This window comes from Ovis aries, chromosome 3 (genome assembly GCF_016772045.2).
Source record: "Ovis aries strain OAR_USU_Benz2616 breed Rambouillet chromosome 3, ARS-UI_Ramb_v3.0, whole genome shotgun sequence".
Lineage (NCBI taxonomy): Eukaryota > Metazoa > Chordata > Mammalia > Artiodactyla > Bovidae > Ovis > Ovis aries.
Genome location: NC_056056.1, coordinates 96,818,277 through 96,840,060, shown reverse-complemented (window position 1 = coordinate 96,840,060; position 21,784 = coordinate 96,818,277). Strand labels below are relative to the sequence as shown.

At 40.5% G+C, this 21,784-nt stretch overlaps 1 protein-coding gene across 1 annotated transcript in view; it reads left to right on the top strand.

Annotated features, from left to right (window-relative positions):
- TACR1 (tachykinin receptor 1) overlaps positions 1 to 20,890 on the top strand; it is a 181,599-nt gene extending 160,709 nt beyond the window's left edge. Inside the window, exons 3-5 of the mRNA XM_004006114.6 lie at positions 5,126 to 5,276; positions 15,715 to 15,911; positions 17,672 to 20,890. Of these exons, the coding sequence (XP_004006163.1) occupies positions 5,126 to 5,276; positions 15,715 to 15,911; positions 17,672 to 17,963 (640 nt within the window). The 3' untranslated portion in view covers positions 17,964 to 20,890. The remainder of the gene's footprint in view (positions 1 to 5,125; positions 5,277 to 15,714; positions 15,912 to 17,671) is intronic.
- Positions 20,891 to 21,784: the final 894 nt, after the last annotated feature.

Here is a 21,784-nt window from a genome sequence, read left to right as displayed (position 1 = left end):
TTTCTTTATAGTCCAACTCTCACATCCATACATGACTACTGGGAAAACCATAGCTTTGACTAGATGGACCTTTGTTGGCAAAGTAATGTCTCTGCTTTTTAATATACTGTATAGGTTTGTCATGGCCTTTCTTCTAAGGAGCAAGTGTCTTTTAATTTCGTGGCTGCAGTCACCATCTGCAGTGATTTTGGAGCCCAAGAAAATAAAGTCTGTCACTGTTTCCATTGTTTCCCCATCTATTTGCCATGAAGTGATGCCATGATCTTAGTTTCTTAAATGTCGAGTTTTAAGCCACCACTTTCACTCTCCTCTTCCACCTTTATCAAAATGCTGTTTACTTCCTCTTTGATGATACCCATTCTGATAGTGGTGAGGTGATATCTCACTATGGTTTTGACATGTTTTTCTGATGATTAGTGATGTTAAGCATGTTTTCATGGGCCTGTTAGCTATCTATGTCTTCCTTGAAATATGTCTATTCAGGTCTTCTTCTGTCTATTTTTTAATTGGGTTATTTCTTGATATTGAGTTGTGTGAACTGTTTATATATTTTGAATATTGAACCATTATCAGTTATACAATTTATAAATATTTTCCCCCATTCAGAAATTTGTATTTTCATTTTGTCCATGGTTCTGACAGGGGACTGTCCCATCACAACAAAAATCTGAAGAGACAGATGTTAAAGCTCTCGGCGTGTCATAGCTCTTGGACAGATCAGTGTTATGGCTCTTGGACAGATCAGTGTTATGGCTCTCAGACAGATCTGTACAGAGTGTTACAGCTCCATGTACAGCTCGGTTTTATTTAGAAAATAAAGGAAAATACATCCTTGAGGCATGATGGCATGCCAACCCAAAAGATGCAAAGAGAAGAGAGAGAGAGCGCGCACGAGAGAGAGACCCCCAGCCTTTTGGCTTCTCTTTTTATACGTTTCCCCCTCCCCCGGGCCTGCCGTGTGTAAACTGGGCTAGCCAGAGTGCTGTTTGTTCTCCTTGAGGTCCTCACTCTGGTCCCCAGACCTTCCTTTGTTCTATTTTCGTGGGCTTTTCCCTTCCTTGTTTTTAGCCACTGCCATTCTGGACTCCTTTTTCCTATTTTAACTATCTAACAGTTCCTTTCGCAATACAGAAACTTTTAAGTTTAATTAGATCCTATTTGTTTATTTAATTGTTTGTTTTTTTTTCTTTTTTTTCTATTTGTTTATTTTTGTTTTAATTTCTTTTGTCTTGTTTTCCCATCAATTTGCCATGAAGTGATGGGACTAGATGCCATAATCTTAGTTTTTTGAATGTTGAGTTTTAAGCCAGCTTTTTCACTCTCCTCTTTCACCTTCATCAAGAGGCTCTTTAGTTCCTCTTTTACTTTCTGCCATTAGGGTGGTGTCATCTGCATATCTGAGCTTGTTGATATTTCTCCCGGCAATCTTGATTCCACCGTGTGATTCATTCAGCCTCTTTAATATATATTGTAAAACCTGAGGTAAATAGGATGGACTTGTTTGGCTTTTAATGTTGGGAACGAGTAGGTGTCCCTTTTGGCCCATTTAGCTTTAGGTAGTGTAGTAATATCAAATCTTGTTTTAATCACATTTTATTGGTCCCATTTTAAGTAATCATCCAAATATTTCTTTATTCATTTGAGATAACACCTTAAAGAAATTCTAACTTGTTGGGAATTATAGTCAGACTTTCCTTACAGGTTTTTCATGCTTATATTATAATTATTTTAATACTCTTTTTAGACATTGTAAAACCCATTGAGAAGAAGCACAGACCACAAATGAATCTTCTCAGGCCAGTTTTTTTAACTTGTTTTAAATAAACTGTGGAAGTCCTTAGTTTAATTATTAGATACATAATTTCACCTTTAGTTTGAGTTTTGTTTACAGGCACCAGCGAGACCACTGGCTATGATGAGCATGCTTGAGATTTACCAGTTAGTTTTTCCAATTTTAAATGATCCATCACTTGGCCACCAAAAAAATATATCTCAATAGAAATTCAAACCATTAAGATGCAAAAGACCTCCCCATAAGAGAATGGCAGAGGATGTAACCTAAACCCAGAGAATTTTACTCTCAAGACCAAATTTTCAAAACCACAAACAAACAAATCAAACAAGCACAGAACAACCAGGGAAGATCGGGTAGACCATTTACATCTCAAAGACACAGAGAAATGCAAGTTTCCCTCTAGAAAGTCTTTGTTTAAAGTCTGAAAATATACTTTTTTTACTAGCCAGCTTTTCACCTTAATGAAACTTAATTGCATAGGCAATGAAAAAGCCCCCTCAATTTCCATAGTGAGATTTTCTCCAATTTCCAATCAAGTAAACACATGTAAGTTTTGCATGGATATTGGTGATTTCTCATTCCTTTTTACTTTGAAACCTTTATTTTCCATTTGGAAGTTAGTTTATTGAGATAAAATTGCATGTGATGGGCCAGTGTGTGCTTTTGGGGAGCTTAAGTTCTCTGGTTTTGCCCCAGAGTTGTTTAAGCCCCATCTTATGTGTCTCGGGTTTCCCAGTCGAGTATTAGGCTTTCATGGATGCTCAGATTGTGGGATAGCCAGTTCTTGTGTGTGTCCCCTGTTGAGCAGTTTGTTAATTACATGAGTGGGTTTTCCTGTAGGAACAAGCTGCATGGCATGAGGTCTTGCTTCCACCACTCCTGCAAATTTCTCAGTTATCTGAGAAAGCCGTTGCCAGCCAGGAAGAGAGTCCATTTTGGAGCTCAGAAGCTCTCAGAAGATTTCCTTTTTATTTTGACAAACTCTATTAAGGTAGCCAAGCCAAGGAAAAACAACAAGCCAGTCTTCCCCTCTAATAACTCAGTCCCACCTTACTCGTGTTTGAGCAGTCTTCTCAGTCTCTAAACTGAGGCTAACCACTCAGTATCCAAAATGAGTCTTCCCAAGGCTTTAACACTGAGGATCCCCTGCTTGAGCAAAATCTTCCCAGTGCCTTAACACTGAGGATATCCTACTCAGCACCTAAATTGAGAAAACTCTTCCCAGTACTTTGAGGATGTCCCACCCAGTGTCTAAACTGAGAAACCCAGGTACCTCTTCTTGACACCAAGTTTCAAAGATAACATTTTCCCCCTGGTAAAACTTAAGATCATCAACCAATACAGGAGATCTGAGATCCAGGAAGATTCACTCAAATCTGTCTGGATTTCAAGGAGGTGGTAGATGGGCACAAGAGACCTCTGCTGATACCAAGGCTCCAGATTCTTGTAGAGTTCAGGTCGAGGATAGGAATTCATTCTGGATCCCTTTGTTGGTTGCCAAAACTGTCCATTTAAAAAATAATCACAACCTAGAAGTTGCAAGTTATGTTTTATTTGATGGGAATTTTTAGGACTTCAGGTCCAGGAGACAGAATCTCAAGTAACCCTGAGAGAACTGCTCTCAGGAGGCAGGAGGAGGAGTCGAGTTATATAGAAATTTGCAACAAGGGGCAAGTAGTCTGAACATCAAAAGACTATTGTTCATTAAAGAAAACCAGATATCTCAAGTAATTTAGTGCTTTTTTATATATATGAGCAGATACAAGAGCCTGGGCTCACTGAAGTCATTTCTTTCATATGTATCTCAGCTATCTGGGGCCAGTTTCTAATGCTTTTCACACACGCACACCCAAGCTTCTCAGTGCTTACCATGCGGAGTGGCTGAGGCTGTTGAATAGTAGATATTGTTCTTTCTGGGTGCCCTCTAGGCTCAGAAATTCACATTTGGAGGGATGGAATTGCTGATGACTGGGACATACTTGTTTGTATGTATGAGAAATACTCCATTTCTCACTACCTTTGTTTTGAGGGTTAAAGAAAATATTGCCAGTAAAGTCCTTGGCATCATGTTCTTCACTAAATAAAATCTAACTTCCAGTTCTGCTATTAACACTATCATTAATGTAATTATTAACACAATGACCTAGAGTAAACCTTCCCAAATATTAGCTGTTCTCATATTATTATATTCGAAATTCTGAGCTTTTGCATTACACGCATATCAGAGGGAAAGCCCTGTAACTAGCCACACCTTCCAAGGACCCTCTGAGAAAAAATATTCTTTCTCAAAATTCAGATAACTTATTTAAATGTCCAACTTACAATGACCCTCACTTTAAACCGAATGGAACAAGTTGTGTCATTGTAGGAAACCTCAGAATTTGTGGGCTAACACTGCAAAGGTTTGTTTCTTGTTCATGTTCCAGTCAGACTCAAATCCTTTGGTAACTGTCTTTCAAGCAGTAACTCAGAGACCCAGACAGCTTCCATCAAGAGATATATATTTAAGAACTATGCTTAGAAGTAGCTTAAACTTTGTAGCTCTCACCTACTGATCCTAATTCTGGGATAAGTTTTATCTATTCTCACCTAATTCTGGGATAAGTTTTGTCTCTCTCGGGGATAATTATACTTACATCTGTGAATCCATTTGTCATTTAGAATAGCTTGGCTGGCTCAGTGGTAAAGAATTCACTTGCCAATGCACGACACACGAGTTTGATCTTTGGGTCAGGAAGATCCAGTTGGAGAAGGTAATGGCAATTTACTCCAGTATTCTTGCCTGGGAAATCCCATGGACAGAGGAGCCTGGCTGGCTACAGTCCATGGAATTGCGAAAGATTAAGACATAAGCTAGCAACTAAACAAATCTTATTAACCATCACAGTTGTTCTCATCTGAATGTACTAGTTGTTCTATTGATGTATGTCCCTGCATCAAAACTAAACCTAAGTTTAAATCTGACAAGTACTATTGAGTGGTACAATCACCTTCTTTATTCTAGAAAATATACTCCTATTAATTCAGCCCAAGTCTGCATTTTCCTTTGGAGGGAACAATAAGCAATACTGAACTAAAATTGCCATAAATGTTCAACAAATTCAGTTCCCTTTCATTACGTTTATTCTTTTCATTCTGAACAGGAATCTCCATTATGGAAAAGTCCACAAGAAAAACATGTCAAAAAGATTTGCTTTCTCTACTTTATCCACTAATAGATCACCTTCTTATTCATGCAAGTAACTAGTCTGAGACAGGTTGCTGTCAAGGCTGACAAGTAACCAGCCCTGTTACTTCTTGGACTGACTACTCTCACTCACTTTCTTGCAGGTACCACATCTGCGTGACTGTGCTGATCTACTTCCTCCCCCTGCTGGTGATAGGTTATGCTTACACTGTGGTGGGCATCACACTGTGGGCCAGTGAGATCCCTGGGGACTCCTCTGACCGCTACCACGAGCAAGTCTCAGCCAAGCGCAAGGTGAGCAAAGGGCTAGCAGCACTTACCCCACCCTGGCACAGGTGACAACCTGGTAAGCAAGTGAGCCCCAGAGCCTCAGGAGTCCTGGAGGCAGTCCCTGGGCCCCAAGAACTGTAGAAAGGAGGGGAGGGAAGGGGAGGCGAGGAAGAAGTCTGCCTTCAACGTGCTGTAACCTAGGCCTGCCTGTACAGGCATAAGCTCCCTCATTCTCACCCTAAAACTAACAGAAAACTGTCAGTTCATTAAAACACAAGCACATAGATTTACCTACAGAAGCATGAAGAGTTATTCAGTTCTCTTTAGTTATTACAATTTGACAAAATTATACATTCATTTCATTCAAACATCAAAAAGCACTAAAAGAAACAAAACTATGGTGATGGAGAACAAACTGGGAATTTCTAGGATTAGTACTAGGGGAAGAATCTGCCTACAAAGGGATTGCATGAGTGAATTTCCTTGCGATAATGGAGCACTTCTGTATCCTGATTACTGTGGATTTTTTACTTATCTCTGCATATGATAAAATTTCATAGAACTATACACCAAAAAAGTACATGTAAAAGCTGGCAAATTCCAAATACAGCCTGTAGTTAATAGTATTATACTATCATCGGTTTCTTGATTTTGATGGTGTGGCATAGCTGTGTAAGATGGTATCACTGGGAGAAGCTTTGTGATGGGTACCTGACAATTCTCTGTCCGATTTTTGCAACTTCTTAGGAGTCTTAAATTGTTTGAAAATTAAAAGCCAAAAAATATATTGAGTATTACCATGAAAAGCCTCACTCCTTTCTAGGTCCTCTGTCTACTGAGTTCCCAAATGTTCATGCACGTATGCACACACACACACACACACACACACACACACACACAGACACACACACAGACACACACACAGACACACACACACCATGGTAACCACCGTTATTTGTTATTAATCCTTTCAGATATTGTAATGTATTTATAAGCCAAATAAACATATATTCTTTTCTTTTTTACATAAATAGTAAATATGCACTTTTCTTCCCCTCATTCTTAAATTTAACAGTATCCACAAAATCTTCAAAACTCAATATAGAAACAGCTTTCTCATTCTTTTTTTCCCCTCTTTTGGTACCACTTTGCATAGTATTTCATTGTGCAGATGCTAGATAGCTTTTTTTTTAATTGAAATATATACGACTTACAATTGTATTTAGTTTCAGGTGTATTGCATAATGATTGGACGTTTGCATCCATTATCACCGCAATAATTCCAGTAACCATCTGGTCCTACACAAAGCTATTAAAATACTATGGGCCATATTCCTTATGTAGCTTATTATGTCCCCATGACTTACTTGAGGTCTGTACCCCTGGCTCCCCTTCACCCATTTCAACCCCCTGTCCATCCCCCTTCTTTCTGGCAACCACTGTTATTCACTACATCTGTGAACCTGCTTTTGTTTTGTTTGTTTCTTTGTTTTGCTTTTAGAGTTCACATATAAGTGAAGTCATATGGTATTTGATTTACTGTTGGAATAATACCCTCTGGATATATCCATGTTGTCCCAAATGACAAGTTTTTATTTTTAACGATTGGGTAATATTCTATTGTATGTATATGCATTTTTATACCCATTCCTCTATCAGGGGACACTTAGGTTGCTTTCATATCTTCACCATTGTAATGTTGCTATAAACATCAGGGTGCATGAGTCTTTTCAAAGTGTCTGTTTCCTTTGGATAAATACCCAGGAGTGGAGTTGCGGGATCCTATGGTGTTCTATTTTCAATTCGTTGAGGAATCTTCATACTGTTTTCCAGCACGGCTGCACCAGCTTCCATTTCCACTAACAGTTTCTCCTCGCCAGCACTTAGTTGCTGTCTTTGTGATATAGTCTTACAGTACATGTGAGTGATATCTCATTGTGGTTTGGTTTGCAGTTCCCTATTGGTTAGTGATGTTGGGAATCTTTACATGTGCCATTTGGCCACCTGTATATCTTCTTGGGAAAAAAAAAAAATCTATACAAGTCCCTGCTTATTTTTTAATGTAGTTGTATGGTTTTCTTGATGTTGACTTATATGAATTCTTGGCATATTTTGGATATTAATCTCCTAACAGATATATTGTTTGCAAATATCTTCTTCAACTCAGTAGGCTGCCTTTTTGCTTTGTTTGTGGTTTCCCTCACTGTGCAAAAGCTTTTCATTTTGATGTAGTCCCACTTGCTTATTTTTGCTTTTGTTTCCCTTGCCTGAGGAGACAAATAAAAAACCAGCTAAGCCCAGTGTCAAAAAGGGTGGTGCTTATGGTTTCTTCTAGAAGTTTTATGGTTTGGGGTCTTTCATTTTAGTTTTTTGTCCACTTTGAATTTATTTATTCCATCCACTTTGATTTTATGTCCAATCATTATGTGACAATGTGATCCAGTTTGATCATTTTGTATGTAGCAGTCAACTTTCCCAAGATATTTTGTTGAAGAGGCTTTCTTTTCCCCCTTGTAGATTCTTGCCTCTGTTGTCATAGATTAATTGACCATATGAGTGTGGGTTTATTTCTGGGATCTCTATTCTGCTCTATTGAGTTCTGTGTCTGCTTTGGGCCAGTACCATACTGTTTTGATTACTATAGATTTTAGCATAGCTTTTTGAAATTAGGAGCATAATGCCCTTAGCTTTGTTCTTCTTTCTCAAGATTGTTATGTCTATTTGGAGTCTTCTGTGTGGCCATACAAATTTTAGAATTACTGGTTCTAGTTCTGTGAGATTGTCTTTGCTATTTTGATAAATTACATTGAGTCTGTTTGTTGCCTTGAATAGTATGGTCATTTTAACAATATTAATTCTTCAAATCTGTAAGCATGCTATATATTGGTCTATATTGATTTTTGTTTGTGTCTTCTTCAATGTATTTTTATCAGTGTTTTATAGTTTTCCATGTATAATTCTTCCAGATCCTTGGTTCAGTTTATCCTTAAATATTTAAGTCTTTTTGATGCAATTGTAAATGGGATTCTTTTCTTAATTTCTCCTCTGATAGTTCATTAGCAGTATATAGAAATGCAACAAACTGGTGTGTGTTCTTTATCTACCTCTATTTAACTTTACACTTCTATTCTTTTGTTCTTTTCTTTCTTTTTCTCACCATATGGTTAGTTTGTCTTGTTTTCATTGTTTTATTCCCCAGCTGGCACCTTGTTTTAGTTTTGTTTTCCAGTTTGTGCTTTAGTTAGCTTTCTTCTTAACTGGTGGATATAATTTTTGGTTTCCTTTGTTCAACGGGTCTATCTATTGTATTTTTTTTATTGTTTTGGATTTGTTTATGGGTGTATATGTATGTGTGTATATTGTATTATTTTAGTTATTATTTACTTAATTTGTCATTGCTATTGGTCTGGGGTGCATCTTTTGTTTCTCATTTTTGTATATTCATTTTAATCCCATTTAATGTCATACCAAACCACCTCTGGAATCTCTGTTCCCTGGAGAATCTCCAAACCTGAGCCTTTGGAGTGGGAGCACTGACTCCAAGACACTAGACTACCAGAGAACTCCTAACCCTAGGGAGTATCAAATAGTGAGAAATACCACAAAAGCAACCACTTGTATACCAGCATCACCCAACTGCTTGTAGCACCCTGCGCAAGATGTCTCATCCAAACAACAAACAAACAAAAATACAAACCCAATCTTCAGCAGACAGAATTACCACCTCACTCAGCCCTGCCCATCAGAATGATTAAAAAAAAAAAAACCTCACCCCCTTCCAAAAGAATGCAAGCACAAGTCACACTCTACATGAAATTTACACAAACCCCTGGACCAACTTTACAAGGGTAGGAACCAAAGGAAGCAAGAATTCAGCCTCAAAGCCTGGGAAAAGGAGATCTCAAACACAATAAGTTAAAAAAAAAAAAAAAAAAACACGAAAAGGCAGAGAAATACTGCACAAATGAAGGAACAACCTAGAAACACACAAGTCCAAATAAATGAAGAGGAAATAGGCAAACTACCAGAAAAGAATTCAGAATAATGATAGAAAAGATGATCCAAAACCTCAAAAATAGAATGTAGAGGATGCAAGAATCAATTAACAAAGATATAGAAGAAATAAAGAATAAACATACGGAGACAAACAACACAATTACTGGAATTAAAAATACTCTAGAAGGAATCAATAGCAGAATATCTGAGGTAGAAGAATGGATAAGTGAACTGGAAGATAGAATAAAGTGTAAAATCACTGCTGAAGAGCAGAATACAGGAAAAAGAATGAAAAGAACTAAGGATAGTCTCAGAGACCTCTGGGACAATATTAAATGCACCAACATTCAAAGAAAAAGGAGAGAAAAGAAAGAGTATGAGAAAAATTTTGAAGAGATTAGAGTTGAAATTTTCCCCAGCATGGGAAAGGAAATAGCCAATCAAGTCCAAGAAGCAGAGTCCCATACAGGATAAACCCAAAGAGAAACATGCCAAGACATATACTAATCAATCTAACAAAGATTAGAGACAAAGAATATTAAAAGCAGCAAGGGAAAAGCAACAAGTAACATACAAAGGAAACTCCATATATTTCACAGTTAATCTTTCAGAAGAAACTCTGAAGGCCAGAAGGGAATGTCACGATATATTTAAAATACTGAAAGTGAAAAATCTACAACCAAAATTACTCTAAGCAAAGATCTCATTCAAAATTGATGGAGAAATCAAAAGGTTTACAGACAAGCAAAAGTTAAGAGAATTTACTACCACCAAATCAGCTTTACAACAAATGTTAAAGGGACTTATACAGTCAGGAAATACAAGAGAAGAAAAAGATCTACAAAAACAAACCTCAAGCAATTAAGAAAATGGCAATTTGTTGTTCAGTTGCTGAGCCATGTCCAACTCTGTAATCCCATGGACTGCAGCATACCAGGCTTCCCTGTCCTTCATCATTTCCCAGAACTTGCTGAAAGTTGTGTCCATTGAGTCAGTGATGCCATCCAACCATCTCACTCTCTGTTGTCCCCTTCTCCTTCTGCCTTCAATTCTTCCCAGCATCAGGGTCTTTTCCAATGAGTCGGCTAGTCACATCAGGCGGCCAAAGTATTGCAGTTTCAGCTTTAGCATCAGTCCTTCCAATGAATATTCAAGATTGATCTCCTTTAAGATTGATTGGTTTGATCTCCTTGCAGTCCAAGGGACTCTCAAGAGTCTTCTCCAACACCACAGTTAAAAGCATCTATTTTTCAGCGCTCAGCCTTCTTTATGGTCCAACTCTCACATCCATACATGACTACTGAAAAAGTCATAGCTTTGACTTTACGGACCTGATGGCAAAGTAACATCTCTGCTTTTTAATATGCTGTCTAGGTTTGTCATAGCTTTTCTTCCAAAGACCAAGTGTCTTTCAATTTCATGGTTGCAGTCACCATCTGCAGTTACAAAAACAAACCCCAAACAATTAAGAAAATGGCAATAGGAACATATATATCAATAATTACTTTAAATGTCAATTGATTAACTGTTCCAGCCAAAAGACACAGACTGGATGAATGGATACAAAAAAGAGATCCATATATATGTTGTCTACAAGCAACCCACTTCAGACCTAAAGATACATGTAGCCTGAAAGTGAGAGGATGGAAAAATATATTCCTTGCAAATGGAAATCGAAAGAAAGCTGGAGTAGCAACCATCATATAAGACAAAATAGACATTAAAATAAAGAATATTACAAGAGATAAGAAAGAACACTACATAAAGATCTGAATATATTTAATGCACTCCCTATGAAACTACCAAGGGTATTTTTCACAGAACTAGAACAAATAATTAAGCAATCTATATGGAAACACCAAAGAGCCCAAATAGCCAAAGCAGTCTTGAGAAAGAATGGAGCTGGAGGAATCAACTTTCCTGACTTCAGATTATACTACAGAGCTACAGTCCTCAAGACACTATGGTACTGGCACAAAAATAGAAATATAGACCAAAGGAATAAGATAGAGAGCCCCGAGATAAATCCATGCACCTGTGGGTACCTTATTTTTGACAAAGGAGGCAAGAATATACAATGGGGCAAAGATAACCTCTTCAATAAGTGGTGCTGTGAAAACTGGATAGCTATATGTAAAAGAATGAAATTAGAACACTTCCTAACACCATACACAAAGATAAACTCAAAATGGATTAAAGACCTAAATGTAAGACCAGAAACTATAAAACTCTTAGAGGAAAACATAGGCAGAACACTCATAGGCAAAACATAGCAGAACACTCAATGACATAAATCAAAGCAAAATCCTTTATAACCCATTTCCTAAGGTAATGGAAACAAAAGTGAAAATAAACAAGTGGAACCTAATTAGGGTTAAAAGCTTTCGCACAGCAAAGGAAACTATAAACAAGGTGAAAAGGCAACCCTCAGAATGGGAGAAAATAATAGCAAATGAAACAGCTGACAATGGGTTATTCTCCAAAATATACAAGCAGCTCATACAAGTCAGTACCAGAAAAACAAACAACCCTATCAAAACAAGGGGAAAAGACCTAAACAGAAATTTCTCCAAAGAAGACATACAAATGGCTAACAAACACATGAAAAGATGCTCAACATCACACATTATTAGGGAACAGCATATCAAAACTACAATGAGATATCACCTCACTCCAGTCAGAATGGCCATCATCAAAAAGTCTACAAACAATAAATGCTGGAGAGGGTGTAGAAAGAAAGGAACCCTCTTGCACTGTAGACTGATACAGCCACTATAGAAAACAGTATGGAGATTCCTTTAAAAAACTAGAAATGAAACCTATGACTCAGCAATCCCACTCCTAGGCATATACCCTGAGGAAACCAAAACCAAAAAAGGTACATGAACCCCAATGCTCATTGCAGCACTATTTACAATAGCTAGAACATGGAAGCAACCTAGATGCCCATCAACAGATGAATGGATAAAGGAGTCATATTAAGTTGTACCACAACTTCTTTATATATATATACATATACATATATATATATATATAATGGGATATTACTCAGCCATAAAAAAACTCATTTAAGTCAGTTCTAATAGGTAGATGAAACTAGATCCTACTTATACACAGGGAAGTAAGTCAGAAAGAGAAAGATAAATATTGCACACTAACACATATATATGGAATCTAAAAGGATGGTATTGATGAATTTATATGCAGGGCAGCAGTGGAGAGACAGACATAGAGAACAGACTTATGGACACAGTGTAGGGGTGCGTGGAAGGAGAGAGTGAGATGCATGGAGAGAGTAGCATGGAAATACATATGCTAACATATGTAAAATAGATAGCCAATGGGAATTTGCTGGATGACTCAGGGAACTCAGACAGGGGCTGTGTAACAACCTAGAGGGATTGAATGGGGAGAGAGACGGGAGGGAGGTTCAAGAGAGAAGGGATATATGGATAACTATGGCTGATTCATGTTGCTATTTGGCAGAAAGCAACAATTCTGTAAAGCAATTATCCTTCAATTAAAAAATAAATTTAAAAAATATCACACACACACACACAGGAAGACCTAAATGTTAGACTGGGCACTATATAAAACTCCTAGAGGAAAACACAGGCAGAACACTCTCTGATATAAATCACAGTAATATCTTTTTCAATCCATCTCCCAAAATAATGGAAATAAAAACAAAAATAAACAAATGGGACTAACTTAAATTCAAACGCTTTTGCACAGCAAAGGAAACAATAAGCCAAAAAAAAAAGACAAACCACAAATTAGGAGAAAGTATTTGCCAGTGATGTGACCGACAAGGGATTAGTCTCCAAAATTTACAAACTCATAATGCTTAACAGCATCAAAACAAGCAACCCAATCAAAAAATGGACAGAAGAATAGACATTTCTCCATTTCTCCAAACAAGACACATAGATGGCCAGGAGACATATGAAAAGATGTTCAACATTGCTAAGTATTAGAGAAATGTAAATCAAAACTACAATGACATATCACTTTACACCAGCAAGAATGGCTATCATCAAAAAAAATCCACAAACAATAAATGCTGGAGAGAGTGTGGAGAGAAAGGAACCCTCCTACACTGTTGTTTTGAATATAAATTGGTACAGCCACTATGGAGAACAGTATGGAATTCCTTCAGTTCAGTTCAGTTCGGTTTAGTTGCTCAGTCATGTCCGACTCTTTGTGACCCCGTGGACTACAGCACGCCAGGCCTCCCTGTCCATCACCAACTCCTGGAGTTTACCCAAACTCATGTCCATTGAGTCAGTGATGCCATCCAACCATCTCACTCTCTGTTGTCCCCTTCTCCTCTTGCCTTCAATCTCTCCCAATATCAGGATCTTTTCAAATGAGTCAGCTCTTCACATCAGGTGGCTAAAGTCTTAGAGTTTCAGTTTCAGCATCAGTCCTTCCAATGAATATTGAATTCCTTTAGGATTGATTGGCTTGATCTCGTAGCAGTCCAAGCGACTCTCAAGAGTCTTCTCGAACACCACAGCTCAAAAGCATCAATTCTTCAGCACTCAGCCTTCTTCACAGTCCAACTCTCACATCCATACATGACTACTGGAAAAACCATAGCCTTGACTAGATGGACCTTTGTTGGCAAAGTAATGTCTGTTTTTTAATATGCCGTCTAGGTTGGTCATAACTTTCCTGCCAAGGAGTAAGTGCCTTTTAATTTCATGGCTGCAGTCACCATCTGCAGTGATTTTGGAGCCCCCCCAAAAAATAAAGTCTGACACTGTTTCCACTGTTTCCCCATCTATTTGCCATGAAGTGATGGGACCAGATGCTATGATCTTTTTTTGAATGTTGATTTCTTGGTGCTTATTTCTATGTATCAGGTGAGTTGATTACAAGTTCTGACCTTGGAGAAGTGGCTTTATGTTGGAGCTGTGCAGTGGGACCCAGCAGCACACTCCTGTCTGGTCAGCAGAGCTATATGCTCTAAGGGTGCCCCCTATGTGTGCTGTGTGTGCCCTTCTGTTGTGGTGGATCTGACTACTGTGAGCATGCTTGTAGGTGAGGCTCCCAGCCCAGTTCACTGCCAGACCTGCCTTGTGTGCTGACTGTTGGCCACTAGTGCACAGGGGTAGGTTCTAGGGCCTGTGGCTATGGGTCAATGAGGGCTCTGGGGCTGATACCAGCCCACTGGTGTGTGGATAAGCTCCCAGATCTAATAGGCTAAAAGGAGAACTCCAAAATGACATTTGCCAAAACCAATGTCCTCAAGGTAGAATGAACTCCATAAAATGGCTGCCACCAGTACTTTCATCCCTGGAGGTGGTCCCAGTTGCCTCCTGCCTCTCCAGGAGACTCTTCAGCAGGTAGGTCTGACTCGGGCTCTCTTAGGAACAGAATCTCTGTTTCCTACAATCTTCTCGCACTCCTGTGTATAAGCCCTGGTGGCTTTCAAAGACAGAGAGTCTTGGGTGTTGTCTTCCCAGTTCAGGACTCACTAGGAACCCAGCATGGAGCTCAGGCCTTTTGTTCCTCTGGGAAGGACTATGTAATTGTGATTACCCTTCCATTTGTGGTTTACCTTCCCAAGGATATGGATCTTTATTACATTGCATCTCTATTCCTCCCACCCATCTCATTGTGATTCCTTCTTTATATCTTTAGTTGTAGAAAATCTTTTCTGCTAGTCTTCAGCTTTTCCCATATATAGTTGCTTTGTAACTAGTTGTAATTCTGGTATGCCCATGCGAGGAGATGAACTCACTGCCTTCCTATTCTACTATATTGGCCACACATCTTCTAGGTCATTCTTTCTCTCAAGATGTCTTAGGAATAAAAAGGAATGGGTTATATTCATAAAGCCATTTTATGAATATTCCCTTTAAACATCTGACATCCCTTGCTGCAGCTATCCAGATCCTACCCATTCTTTTCCCTCCCCCAGAGTCTTCAAGTCTAGCAGCCTACTCTGACTCATGGCCCTTTTCCTTCTGCTGCTTTCTCCCCATTCCTGGATCTTTTCCTCTTGAACAGCCTTTGCTCATTAATCTTTGCTCATTAATCTGGTCTCCCTTGGCTTCTCCAGCCATTGCCCAGAAGTATGATATGATATTCTCAAACATGAATGCACATGAGAATAATCAGAAAGGCTTCTCAAACACTGAATTCTGAGTCCCACATTCAAAGTTTCTGATTCAGTTAGATTGGAATGCAGTCTAAGAATCTGCATTTCTGACAACTTCTCAGGTGATATTTATGTTCCTGGTCCTGGGGCCACTCTCTGGGAATCACTGATATAACCAAAGTCCTTTGGTACCACATATAAATGGTCCTTCCTCCACCTTGAAAGGTGTTATTATATCAATAGTTACTTTATATCACATATCACACTGTGTACAGTAAATGGGCAGGATAAGAGAGCAAATAACCATTATAAAGGGAAGATGTGCTGCTAGTCTTTCCTGTCTCACTCTCTTGCCAGGTGGTTAAGATGATGATCGTTGTTGTATGCACCTTTGCCATCTGCTGGTTGCCCTTCCACATCTTCTTCCTCCTGCCTTACATCAACCCTGATCTCTACCTGGAGAAGTTTATTCAGCAGGTTTACCTGGCCATCATGTGGCTGGCCATGAGCTCTACCATGTACAACCCCATCATCTACTGCTGTCTCAATGACAGGTAAGACCCTCATCCCCCATACTCTCTCGAGGACAAGAACCTAATAATCGCTCTGTTGAATCCCTGCTGACTGAACCATGGGATAATTAGTTTTCTATAGTCTGCACCACTCACTCCTCTCTCACAGCCGGCTCTGCTCAATTAGGTCGGCTGCTTGGGGACTACAAAGACAAATGGTCTTGTCACCATGCAGGAACAGGAGCCATGAGTAGACCTTTTTTCCTTTCCAAGAGGAGCCAGAAACACACACCCATATTTGAAATCTTCAGACTTTTAAACACTGGTTACTAAGTTAGTATTGGAGGGTCGGGCACAGGGCAGATAAAAACTCTCTGTGATTAATACACATAAATCAGGCTGCCAGCTGGATCAAGTTCATGATTTTGTTCAGTCTGCTCTAAGGATCTCATGCACAGAGAGTTGTGCATGCAGAAAGAGGCAGAGAATCAGAGAGAGAAAGGGTCAGAGAATGAATGAGTCAGACAGTGAGAGACAACAAGAGAGAGAGAGATTGATGCCACGCGAATGTTATCCACCACATGGCATTTTTTTCCCTTCTCTGGTCTCTCATTTTCCTCTGCCCATCCCATCTGGGCAGGGACTTCCCTGGCAGTCCAGTGGTTAAGACCTCACTTTCCAATGCAGCGGGGGTGGGGTGGGTTCAATTCCAGGTCGGGGAGCTCATCTCCTACATACCCCGCAGCCGGAAAACCAAAACACAAAACAAAATCAATATTGTAACAAATTCAGTAGACTTTAAAAATTGTCCACATCAAAAAAAAATCTTAAAAAAATTTTTTTAGGTAGCTTTGTCCAGTTTCTTCCAGCACTTCTAGCAGGACAGGGTAAGCAAAAAGAAGTCAGAGCCTCAAAGGCCCCATTCTGCCTTTGTTTGGCCGCAGGGCCTAGGAGAGCCTCCCCTGAAGTGGAAGCCAACTTCAGACAAATAAGAAAAGAAAGAACCCTCAGGAATGGTGATTAGCAATAAGGAATCCACCACAGTGTGCAGAGTCTGCAAAAGGGAGCTGGGAAGCTGTGATGGCAGTTCAGTCATCTGGAGCACCCCCTCAGCCTCTGTGTGAAGAAGGGAGACAGGAGAAGGAGGGGGAGGGATAAAAGATTAGTCACATTTGTGGCCAACAGGCATCAGCCTACAAGGAGCCTTCCATGAATGAGACACTCAGGGGCTATGGCTTTGAAGACAGATATTCCCTGGGACTTTTCCAAATAGTCTTTGTTTAACTCACAGATGTCTCTTTCTTCTAAGAGCCTCACAACCTGCCTAAACATTTCTAGGTTAAATCTCTCAGCACATCTTTTAAGTAAAAGCTGATTCTCTCTGCTTAAAACACAGGGAAACTGAGGTACATTGAAGGGACACGACTGGTAGAAAGTCAGTGGGCTACTTAGGGGAAAGGACTGGGTCTTGACACTGTATTGTACATATAATGAACACTTGGTGAATGTTTTTACTGATGCTGAACTGAACCAGAGCCGGTAGAGGCAGCATATTTCAACTGCCACCCTCAGTACAGACTTGCATTTCACGTGAACTTGGGTTCTAATCCTGGAGTTGACCTTGATGACTGACCTTTGAATCTTTTGCCCTTAGCATCTCCAGTTATCAATTAATTTAAAAAAATAAGAAGACAGAGTCTCATTTGGGTATACCCTCATGTTAAACAGCTTCTGCAATGGTGGGAACACCCCTGAGAGCAGGCCATACTCAAGCGTTACTTGTCCATTCACTCTCCTTCCAGGTTCCGTCTGGGCTTCAAGCATGCCTTTCGGTGCTGCCCTTTCATCAGTACTGGCGACCATGAAGGGTTTGAAATGAAATCCACTAGGTACCTCCAGACCCAAGGCAGCATCTATAAAGTCAGCCGCCTGGAGACCACTGTCTCCACAGTGGTGGGGGCTCATGACGAAGACCTGGAGGAAGGCCCCAAGGCCGTGCCCTCATCCCTGGACCAGATCTCCAACGACCCCTCTCACAGCGACTCTAAGACCACGATGGAGAGCTTCAGCTTCTACTCCAACATGCTCTCCTAGACCACTGGGCTTTCAGCAGGCACAGCCAACTCTATCTTTGTCTTGCTTCATTTCATGCATGGATAAATCTTCGGTATAAAATCCATAAGAAACACCCTTGGGGCTTGTGAAAGGCTGAGAATAATTTGAGGAAAACATTCCATTCTGGAGTTAAAAACCTACATTCTTCTATATCTTTGTCACACACACACTGCGTGACCCAAAAAAATCATTGACTTCTCTGAGCCTGTACAATGAGAAGATTAAACTTGATTTTCTCTACAATCCATTCCAAGATTCCAGAATTAATTTCAATTGCATGTGCTCATTTCAGGGTGATTCCTGCAGTGCAGAAACAAATCAAACTGATCTGAAGTAAGACCCTGTCTTACTTCAATAAAGGTGTTCTCAGTCTTGCTTATTTTCCTTTAGCTGCTGGCTCACACTGCATCAGCCTCTGCTTGATAATGTAAATGAAAGGAGAAACCAGCTAAAATCTGAATGAAAGATTTAACCTTCTCTTCTAAGCACCAATGAAAATAAGGTATACTTCTGAAGCCCCTTTTGGCATCTCAGTAAATCAATGTGTCATGGGATTGAGAGTTTCAAATTCATCTGTATTATGTCCCCATTGACTATCCTGAGCCACCAATGCAAATGGAATATGTCCACTGATACTAGTTAATGTCCATTATGAACCAAGACTCAGGAGAAGTGTGCAACACTTAATCTGATCTTCTCTTTCCTTATTGTAAAACTAAGAGGCTGAATGACATCATCTAGGTGTCCCTTCAAATTTTAACATTCATCGATTCAATGATTGTATGTGTTTTTTGTTTGTTTAACCAACAACTGAATAATAGGAGCAGTAAGTCTAATGACTTAATGCCCAGCTCTTAGAGATGTAGCAACTGCTAAGACCATGTATCAATATCCACATATGACATTCTCTGATTTGTCCTAGAACTGTGAGTACTTTCCTTCTCCTGAAAGATTTTTGCCTTTGACAGAGCAGAGGACTTTGTGTCAAAACTTGCATCTCTCTATCAGGCCTTAGCAGGCTAGGTCTCATAGTTAGAAAATGCCACTCGGAAAGACAAACACGTGGGCTCCCTGCTCTGGCCTTTTGGTTATCTTAGGGCAGGGACACTCCTGCAGATTTTTCTTTATACTAGCATTAGGCATGTGCTCAGATGCTCAATGACTGAGGAGGCTGTGCCCTGCAACATTTGGGGGAAGAGGCCACCTTACATCTGCTCTTTAGACTCTGAATCTCCCTTTCCTGCCACTGGCTTTGCTGGCCTCCTGCCTAAAAGAGGGAGAATGATCAATAAACCCTAAAGAAGAAGAGTCGGTCAACAAAGAGTTGTGAACTAAGAGCACTTCATGTCCTAACAGAGTTTTGGGGTTACAGCAGGTGAGCATGCAATTTCTGTCTGTCTCCAGATCTGTGCTTTGTCCAGATGTGGCTGAAAGCAGAGACAACATGTAACTACATAAATGCCTTCCTCATGGTTTGAAGGATGCATTTACAAGTCCTGCGTCCACTGTGTTGAAGGAGAACAGTGGTGCACGTCAGGTTTACAGCCTTTACCAGCTGTGCTGGCCCTCACCCTGCCAGGGGATTGGCAGGCAGGGAAGAAGCTGTAAAGCAATAGTAGAAGCCAGAAGGACCTGACAGCCACGTTCGCCAAAGCAGAACAAGAAGGATTAAACCAAGGAAACCAGCTCAGTGTAAACACATGGATGGAATACTTAATTTAGAGGCAACAAAAGTCAGTGCCCAAAACATTTTAGTCATACTTCTAACAAAGAATCAGGCCATGTATGGATTATTCACATCAGAGGGATGTAAAGAACTGGCATGATTGTGAGAAGTACCCAAGAAGAAAATGTTAAGGAGTAGGGGGACTTTCTCTCCATGGAAGAGGTTAGAGTTGAATTTAACAAGGACTATTGAACACTTGGTCTGGACTTGGCCCTGACAGAGCAGAGGGCTGGGGACACACAGCTTCTTCTGTTCTTGAGAAAGCCTATCAGACAGGCCATTGCTAACTCACCAGTCTTAGTTGGTCTAGGCTGCCCAGCAGGCATGGAGGCAGTTGAGAAGCAGAGTCTCCACAGGATTCTAAAGACACACACTCAACATGCGTAATGGGGTCAAAGTCAAAGACCTTAAGATAGCCTTTTGCAATGGAAGTTCTTTGAGATAATTCCAAAGAGAGCATCAGCCAGGCTAGAGGAACCGAAGGGATGTGGTTGGACAGCATCATCACTGCGCATGGTTGGAGCGGGCAGTGTCAAATGTGGCAGAACGTTTCCTCTGAGAGAGAGCCATCAGGCCTTCCACTGACCCACCCTCCAACACCCATTTAACTGATGAAAGTGCTGCCTTCTCCCATGTGTGAGAAACACCATGATTTGTGCTGTGCGTGGGTCTCATTCTTATAGAAATGCGTCACCCTGTGTTTATCTCCTAAGTGTTTTTCCTTGATATTCTGTTCAGTAGTGATAAAATAGAAAGCATCATTGGGCCATCTTTGTTATGTTACTTCCAAAATGTGGGATCCGGTTGCTGTCAGTGAGCTATTTATACTGTGCCAATTTCTCCTTGTTCTTTCACAGACAGAAATTGATGTATATCATAGACACACAGTAGGACCATAGCAACTGAGAGATGGGGAGGAAGACTAAATGGGAAGAACTAAAGGACAAGAGTTCTTATCTTCCTCACCTCCCACTAAAGCGCTAAGACGTAGTGGAATTTCCTTTTTCTCGGAAAGACTGGGTGGAACCCTGGGAAAAGGGGGCTTGGGAGCTAAACTTATTGACCCGGCTTTCAAGAAGAATCATGTAAGCAAAGACAGGTAGTTCTTAAGGTTTCTATACTTTCCAACCTGGGATCCTGGAAAAATCTCCATACAGAAATAAAGTATGTTTTTGACTAATTCTTGCCTCTGTCTCATCTCTAGGAAAACTAAGCACCTTATAAGATACTGAATGGGGTGGTCCTATGAACCCTAACAAATTGCACAGACAAAAGAATGGAGCCCAATGCCCAGCAAACTCCTACCTTTGCGACAAAATGGGTTGGCAAGATGTGAGAACAATTTCTGGGTGGGAGTCTGGGAAGGTAGTATGGGATTGTGTGAAGTGACCAGCAGAGTCGCCTATGAGTAGAACTGTGTCAGTTCAGGTCCTCCCAGAAGCAGACACCAGGACTGAGTTAGAAGTGCAAGAGACTCGTTGAGGGAACACTTGGGAAAGACAAGGGGTGAGGAGGGCAGGTTGGGGAGGCCTTGAGACTCTGTGGAAATCTGATGCCTGTGAAAAAGGTGGGGGGAGATTGAGCAGGAGGAGCTTCCATGTGAGGTACAGCCCAGGGAAAGTCTCAGCTGGCTCACCAGCTTGCATGCAAAGAGTGCCCCACACTAGCAGAAATGGCCAGGCCTCGTACACCCAACAGACTTTCACTGACTGGGAGCTATCTGGGGAGAGAGTGGTCTGGGCTTAAACACTATGGTGGGTCCTGAAGGTACTGCAGCCAGAGGCAGGCAGCTGACTACACTCCCACGGCCAGCTCTCTCCTGAGGGGAAATCTGTGCTGTCACTCCCACAGCCACCACCAGAGCTTTGGTCCGGCCCCCTGTGTTTGAAAACATGTCAGGAAGCCCTTGGCAATATTAGAAACGTCAGTGGTTAATCTCTGTGAGCCCTGGAAACCTGGAAGAGAGCCCAGGAAGAAGGGGCCACGCTGTACTGCCTCATCCCTCAGGCATGCCCTCTCAAATGAGTGATGAGCAGCTGGTGGAAGACATGCAATGAGACTGTAGGGCTTTAAA